Here is an 8,203-nt window from a genome sequence, read left to right as displayed (position 1 = left end):
CGTCTAGGAGCAACAACGGCTCAGCAGCTAAGTGGTAGGCCACACAAGCTCACAGAACGGGACCGCTGAGTGCTAAAGCGCGTAGTGCATAAAAATCGTCTGTTCTTGGTTGCAACACTCACTACAGAGTTCCAAACTGCCCCTGGAAACAAAGTCAGCACAATAAGTGTTAGTCTGGAGCTTCATTAAATGGGTTTCCATGGCCGAGCAGCCACAGACAAGCCTAAGATCACCACGCGCAATGCCAAGCTTCGGCTAGGGTGGTGTAAAGCTCGCCATCATTGGACTCTGGAGCAGTGGAAACGCGTTCTCTGGAGTGATGAATCACGCTTCACCATCTGGCAGTCCAACGGACAAATCTGGGTTTTAGAGGATGCCAGGAGAATGCTACCTGCCCCAATGCATAGTGCCAACTGTGAAGTTGGTGGAGGAGGAATAATGGTCTGGGGCTGTTTTTCACGGTTTCGGGCTAGGCCCCTTAGTACCAGTGAAGGGAAGTCTTAACGCTACAGCATACAATGACATTCTAGACAATTCTGTGCATCCAATTCTGTGACAACATTTGGGGACGGCCCTTTTCTGTTTCCGCATGACAATTCCCTCGTGTACAAGGCGAGGTCCATACAGAAAGGGTTTGTCAGGATTGGTGTGGAAGAACTTCACTAGCCTGCACAGAGGCCTGACCTCAACCCCATCGATCACCTTTGGATGAATTGGAACGCTGACTGCGAGCCAGGTTTAATCGCCCAACATCAGTGCCCGACCTCACTAATGCACTTGTGGCTGAATGGGAGAAAGTCCCAGTAGCAATGTTCCAACATCTATTGGAAGGGCTTCCCAGAAGAGTGGAGGCTGTTATAGCAACAAAGGGGGGACCAACTCCATATTAATGCCCATGATTTTGGAATGATACGTTCGATTAGCAGGTGTCCATATAGTTTTGGTCACGTAGCACATCATGGGAAGCTTATAAAAGGGTCGTTCTTGAATTGTGGTGGCATTAATGACTTAAAATATTTTTATCAGTATGATAACATTGTGCCAATACTAGTAGTAGCGTATGACAACATGATACATTGGAAATGGAATCTCCTACTAGCACAGTTCTGACATAAGGCCTGCTCATGCCATCATTCAGCAGTGCCATCCCTAGCCCTGTTCTTGTTAGATCCTTTTAAAAGGAATTTATTGTCAAATCTTTCTTATTATCATGATATATACAGATCCAAATATGTGGTTTATTGTTGATCTTGAATGTCCAATTGGGCCACACATTTTCTTATTTGCTCAAACTTGATACCCTGTCAACCATTTTCTGGTTTTCAAGTGTTCTCTCTTGGGGAAAATGTCCCATCCCACTGTTCTACTTGCTTTTGAGGGGTTAAGGCTTTTGACATTCATAAAGTGCTCTGAAGGAAAACATGCTACGCAACTGAATGAATAAAAATGACTAGAAAGTTCATCAAACGACTGTCCTAGACCAGTAAAAGCCCTCTGAACTTTACTATTATGACTTTCAGCAGCTGGACTCAAAAAATGCAGAAAAATTAGATTGCATGAAACAACTCAATTTGGCAACAACAGGCATTACTTTCATTTGTTGATTGAAGACCAAGCTTTGAAAGGATTAGTGTTAGCATTGCAGATTATTAGAAAGCACTAACGTTTTTACAAAAGGTAGGGTTCTGTTTTAAACACAAAGCCACAGCTCCTGTTCCTCAGTCTACGATATTGCAATGTAAGTCCCCATTCATTTAACAAAAATGAGAAATAGCAAGCCAATGCATGTTTGATGGACAGATGAAAAGATAAGACAGATGTAATATATTCATCTTTACAAACATGTACATTTACACATTCACTGGTGTCTAAATACTTTTTAGATCATATGAGTTCATTACATATGTTTGTAAATCACAAGACTAATGAGCAATAAATGACCTGTTCTATATCTATTCTTTATACCTCATAAGATACAAAATAGTTATTTAGAATACATATACTATATTCTGTAAAAAAATTATATCTTGGGAGATTTGTTAGGTTAAACAAGGAGGATGTTTGTTACATGTGGCTTGGGTCTGACCAACGATAGAATACAATACAGTATACGGTAGCTACAGAATAACAGGGCATTCAGAACGGCTTTACAGTCTTTTTCTGCTGGGGTTGTAATGTGTTTTTTTTAGCTTGTGAGGTCACCTTATATCAGCTCATTTTACATTGTCTGGATCTCTGTGTGTGTGTGTGTGTGTGTGTGTGTGTGTGTGTGTGTGTGTGTGTGTGTGTGTGTGTGTGTGTGTGTGTGTGTGTGTGTGTGTGTGTGTGTGTGTGTGTGTGTGTGTGTGTGTGTGTGTGTGTGTGTGTGTGTGTGTGTGTGTGTGTGTGTGTGTTTGTGCAAGTATGTGTTTAAAAAATGATTCAGCTACATTAGACCAACGTGCCAGGGTCAGCGCTGGGCTCCTTCGGAGTCATGTCTTGCATCTGAGGATGAACGGGCTCTTGATACAGTGAGAACTCCATTGACCTGCCATAGAGAGAGCACAAATCATCACAGCACTCAAAAGTACAAGAATCTGTACCTGTGTGAATGTTACCAACAATCATTACAAAGTACAGAAATACTCACCTTCCATGCAGTGGGTGGCCATGGAAGCTGGCTGACTGAGACATCTGGGACCTATGGAGTGGATCACCTTGTATAGACTGAGCCTGGTGCACCAAAGGGTGGGGGTGTGAGAGGCGGGAAACCCCTGAATCATGCCCCTTTGACGTGGTAGTAGGGTAGCCAAGGGCGTTCCTCAGGTACCAGTCTCTGAGACCCTCCAGCGCCAGAGCTTTATGTAGACTCCTTGTCGAGTCCTCCGGGGTTGGGCGAGAGAACTGGGGAGGCCTGTGATTGAATGAGGGACCGGACAGATCAGTCTGGTAGGGGTGCAGGTTGGGAATGGAGGAGGTAGTGGAGCTTGGGGCAGGGTGGGGAGACTCATAGGCAGAGAGCAGGATGGTGTCATGCTGCAGGGGGATGAAGGGTCCACAGGACTTGGTCCGCGTGACTTTGACTCTGTGAGGCTCAGCCTGGGAGCCACGGATCACCATGGGGCTGTAGGGTGGGGCAGCACTGGGTAGATGCACCTGGGATAGGGAGAAGCCGTTGGCTTGAGGAGGCACTGCAGCAGTGGACGATCGAGGAGAGGAAATGTCCTGCCAGATTCTACCTGTTGATTGGTACAGCTGGTGTTGCACTTGAATCCTCTGTTGCTTCCCCCAGATGTAATCCATTAGGAGCTCGTTGTAACCCCCTCCCCCTGCTTCTCCTCTCCCACCCATGGACAGCCTGTTGCCCTGCTCCACAGAGCCGTCCAAGTGTCTCTCAGGACTGCCCAGGTGGATGTGCCTCAGCTTGCCATCAGTGAGGGTCTCAGAGCTTTTGTAAGGCCCTCCTTTGGCGGGCATCCCGTTCCTGGGGCCTGGGTCCTCGGGGAGACTGGAGCGGTCAAGCAAGGCCTCAGAACTGTTGCTCCGCCGGGCACGGGAGCTGTACGGGCAGCCTCTGCGCTCCGAGGAGGAGCCTTCCTGGGTTAAGGGCACCATATGAGGTACATCCAGGCTGCCAGACCACTGCTTTAGTGCAATCCCACCAGTGCCATCCGATCTAAAGGAGAGAAAGAGAGCAAGGAGCTTATTGTAATAGGTTAGTCCTAATGTAAACACAGTATCTTTGCCTTTCATACTCCATTGATTGAATGTGTGATATCAACGGGAGCATGATATAAGTATCTATGGCACTAAGCATCTGACTTCTCACAAAATAAATCATCTTAAGAGCTTTGATGATAAAATGTTGATGCAAATGTTGATGCAATGTTTACCATGGCTGGCATGTTCTGTAGTCTAATTACCTGCTGCACTCATCTGTTATTCTGTCAGCCTCTCTGTCATCATAGTGGGTGGGTAGCAGTGGATGTGCTGCATTAAGCAGAAGCACTGGACCAGAAGAGGAATATTACCTGACATGAACACTGATTGGGGCAGTCCGGGCGATGAGGGGGGTAGCAGGAACACTTCTGCCTTCAACATTAGATGTACTCCTTGGTAGAGAATGACTAGGGCTAGGAAAAAAACATGAGTTCATAGCTTTAGACCCATGAAGAAGAAGAGCATTACACGTGTACACACACACACACATACACACACACACACTGACAATACCTGATGGAGCTGGTCACAGAGTTACGGCGCGTCCTCATTTCATAGTATATCTCCACTGGGGACAGTTTCCTACAGACCTGGTGGTCTGGGCTGCCCAGGGACAGACGGGGCTGGGACATGGAGAGGTGGTCTGCTGCCACACTGGGAGAGGACTCCTCTAAGGGAGGGAGAAGATGAGGTTTGGTCAACTTGAGTCACCCTAACTCACAATCGACACGCAAATACAGTAAACAGAACATTCTCTTTCATGAACATAATCAGACAGCAGCCGTGTAATTCTGAATTTAAGGAAGACAAATGTAAGTCTTCGCTCTTCTCATTTTTACGATAGGTACTGAAATGTGATCTGTCATCTAGTAACTGATTATAAACTGAGTATGCACAGTACCAATCATCCAATCTCTCTTTTCATGTAGCCTCACCGAATAACGCAATGAAAACAAACTCTGTCTAGACGTTTGGATAATATTTTGCAAGACTTCAGTGTTTGGGTGAAACAGACAAAGATAACTGCTCAATCATTTTTACCCACTAGCATTAACAGATTTGGTTGTTATGATTGCTCTGGCTAGCTCACCGTTGTCATGGGATGTTGAATCTGACATGGAGCTAGTGCTCTCTGACATCACTGTGTCCTCTGCAAGAAAAACAAACACAACCTCTTTATATCACAGGGAGTAGAGACCAAATACACATACTGTACCATCACATCATTGGAGGGGACAGGAGAGGAAACTGGCTCATATCAAAGTGAACTTCTGTGAGGTTAACCTTTCACTGCAGTGGGCTAAATCAGGGTGTACACAGAGAGTTTCTTGGTAGTCTTAAACAAATACACATGACACACATGGTTAAAGGCTTTAAAACAAGAAGACACCTGTACAATGTCGGATATAGAGTTGAAATGTATTACATTTTGAGTTTGCATCCCAATATTACAGTTTATATACATCACAGAAGATTGAAATATAACAAAGAATTGACATGGAATCACCGGATTTCCAGCAGTAAATTTGTATTTATTTGATTAATTATCAAATGATGAAAAATATGAATAACATTCCACCAATGAAGCCACTAGGTAATGTGACTGCAGGAAAGGGATACCCAGTACCCAGTTGTTTGGCCTAGATAGATATCATGGAAACATTTATCAAGATATGTATGTATAGCTGTGAACACGTCTTTGAACTCCTGCCTTACCTGTGTGGCATCCCCGGTGAACGGTCCTCCTGCTGTTGGGGACATTCCTGTCTGACTCTGAGTGCCTGTACAGAGCACCACTGAAGATTGTTTTCATCTGCCTTCGCTGACCTGTCTCATCCTGCACAAAGCAATAGCTTAGTCAGTGATGTGTTGATAACCAGTATTAACAGACATTCAGGACCTCTGTGACCAGTGTCATAGTATTTGAGAAAGTCCTCTGACCTCTCCCCTGGTGTTGTTATGTGGCAGGCCAGCTCTGCGCTGTACAACGGGAGCTCTCTCTCCTGTCTCCAGAGAGAAAACATGTGGGACCTTCCCGGTCAGCTCCTGCAGACAAAATACATGCCACAGAATTAGCCTAGTTAGATTAAAAAGTGAACACTGTTTTCATACAGCCAATGCCAAGTCAAATGTCATACTGTCTGTTATATAATATAGTTATATAATTGAGCAATAGAAACAAATGTAATAAACACCGATACATATCCTGTTAGTCTCCAGTCTTTGTATCTTAAAATAGTTCATTGTTGCGCTCGAATACATGTGCTAGAACTAACGTGATAATAGTCCAATGAAGATTAAACCATGTTGTTCAAGAATAGTATCATTTGAATGGTGGTACATCCGACCACCAAATCAAAAGTACTGCATATAGAGAGTATATAGAGAGTGTTCCCCATGCATTAATAATCTTATTCTAGAGAGAAGCTGAGACACATCTGTGTTCAATTTCAAACCAAAAGCAGGGGGATGTGTGAAACAGCTGTGAGTGAAAAGCTGGAGTTGCTGCCTGGTATGTCTGGCTCTGCCTCTGGAGAAAATCAGGCTAACATTGATACGCTGTCGCTACATATTCTTGACTCATGCAGCTCTGGAAGGGGAAAGCTTTAAACTTCGCTATGTAACAAAAGTTGCCAAATGTTGTTCTTTCATCTGTAGCCAAACTCAGTGAGCCTGAGTTACAATTTCAGGTGGTTGAGGTTTACAGGGGTTTAGACCTGCTCCGTACTGAGTCAGATACAGAAAACAAACCCAAAGTCGGTTCATGCTTTTCAATAATCTGATAAAGCACACGTCTCTATATCATGGCTTGGGTGAATGGAGCCATTCCCTCTAACCTGACCTGAGACCTACAATGGTTAAAAGGTAGGAAAGAGGAACTGACCTGAGACCTACAATGGTTCAAAGGTAGGAAAGAGGAACTGACCTGAGACCTACAATGGTTCAAAGGTTTGGAAAGAGGAACTGACCTGAGACCTACAATGGATCAAAGGTAGGAAAGAGGAACTGACCTGAGACCTACAATGGTTAAAAGGTAGGAAAGAGGAACTGACCGCCTCCAGCAGACACACTTGTCTCAGCTCTCCCACTCGGCTGCTGAGGAGGTCCTCCAGGAGTTGCTTTCTCTCCTGCAGTGCTGAGATGCGTTCAGCTTGCAGCTTGCTGTCCTGATCTGCACACCAACACACACATCAACACATGCAGCTGAGACAACAACCATTTATACAATTACTTTGTTGCAACAATGGTGTTACTAGGTAATTACAGTATCACTGAGCACTTAAAATATTGTGTAATTGCATCAGATTATCAATTAAATTATGGGGGCAGATGTGTTAGAAAAGATACTAGAACGAGGAGCGGAAGCAGGGCGGTAGTTCCACCCCCCTGTCTCTGCAAGTTCCAGGCAAGTCTATGGGCCAAATGTTCCCTCCCCGAAAGATGTGAACACCTGCGAAATTGGGATTTGTCTGAAGGATCAGTGACGGAAAAATCTGTGCACCGGAACAAAGTTAGTTGTTAGTCGTTACATCCCACAGGCTGTTGACAGATGCTACGATACCATCTTATGTTACATGCGTCTGTCCACAATAAATTAGTAAGTAACCCCAAATCTCTCTGTGGAGGTGTAAAACTCACCTGGAGCCCCCACACTCATGGATGTGATGAGGCGCCCTTTGACCTCCATGTGGTCTGATTTGTGAGGCCGTGCTTCTCAAACCTCAGCCAATCAAAACCTCACCTGTTGAGAGAGAGCACTGTGATTACCTAATAGAAATGGAACAAATAATGTGGGCCTAGAGCACAGGATGGTTTAAATACATGAATCTTACCTAGCAACTTCAAGCATGTGTTCTCCAGTAGTTTGGTTAGCCATCTATTTTTGTTAAACCAGTAAGAATGTGTCTTCCACTAGTCAAAAACAATAAAGTGATCCCAGCCACCGCCAGTGGGGGGAGCCTCTGTGATTCTTTTCAGGTCTCTAATGCTAAATCCTGTAACAGAGAGGCAGAGTTTACATTTTTGGTGATGTGACTAAAAACGAATTGGCCTACAGTTAATATAGAATAAGAACCGTGTGTGTTGTTTCAATGATAGACTATCAGGCCTAGCCTGTCTATGTCCATCGTATGTGCATTATATAAAATGTATGCTTGGTGGCATAGGATGGCTTCATGTTAACAGGATAATTCAAAAGTGTGCTTAATAGAGTGATTCAAAAATTAAATAACATAAGTATTTAACATGATAGTGTAGACTGTGCCAACATAATAAATAGTATTAAAGCAATTGTACGAGGGCATGGCCTGCCTGCCTGCATGCCTGCATCTCTTAGCTCTGACAATCATGTCTTCGAAGAGGAGTGAGAGTGAAACAGAATTAATAACATATGGAGAAGAACAGATGGAGAGAAACCTAAACTGTGTTTCATGTCTCAATTTCCAAAGGTAACCAACACAAAATAAAATAATACCAAAAGTAACAGCAATAACTTTTCGCTGAA

General features: G+C 44.1%; 1 protein-coding gene across 2 annotated transcripts in view; it reads right to left on the bottom strand.

Annotated features, from left to right (window-relative positions):
- Window positions 1-787: 787 nt before the first annotated feature.
- Window positions 788-8,203, bottom strand: part of LOC124020625 (coiled-coil domain-containing protein 120-like) — a 31,207-nt gene continuing 23,791 nt past the window's right edge. The window contains exons 2-11 of one of the 2 annotated variants that reach the window (XM_046335865.1): window positions 7,533-7,694; window positions 7,339-7,441; window positions 6,753-6,871; window positions 5,641-5,745; window positions 5,416-5,536; window positions 4,790-4,849; window positions 4,213-4,369; window positions 4,011-4,112; window positions 2,630-3,655; window positions 788-2,527 (exon numbers count right to left, since the gene is read on the bottom strand). In XM_046335865.1, coding sequence (XP_046191821.1) covers window positions 2,431-2,527; window positions 2,630-3,655; window positions 4,011-4,112; window positions 4,213-4,369; window positions 4,790-4,849; window positions 5,416-5,536; window positions 5,641-5,745; window positions 6,753-6,871; window positions 7,339-7,387 — 1,836 coding nt within the window. In that variant the 5' untranslated portion in view covers window positions 7,388-7,441; window positions 7,533-7,694 and the 3' untranslated portion in view covers window positions 788-2,430. The remainder of the gene's footprint in view (window positions 2,528-2,629; window positions 3,656-4,010; window positions 4,113-4,212; window positions 4,370-4,789; window positions 4,850-5,415; window positions 5,537-5,640; window positions 5,746-6,752; window positions 6,872-7,338; window positions 7,442-7,532; window positions 7,695-8,203) is intronic. The other variant, XM_046335871.1, reaches the window with a different exon arrangement.

The sequence above is a fragment of the Oncorhynchus gorbuscha genome, linkage group LG03, assembly GCF_021184085.1.
Source record: "Oncorhynchus gorbuscha isolate QuinsamMale2020 ecotype Even-year linkage group LG03, OgorEven_v1.0, whole genome shotgun sequence".
NCBI classification, from domain to species: domain Eukaryota; kingdom Metazoa; phylum Chordata; class Actinopteri; order Salmoniformes; family Salmonidae; genus Oncorhynchus; species Oncorhynchus gorbuscha.
This window is presented reverse-complemented; position numbering and strand designations above follow the sequence as displayed.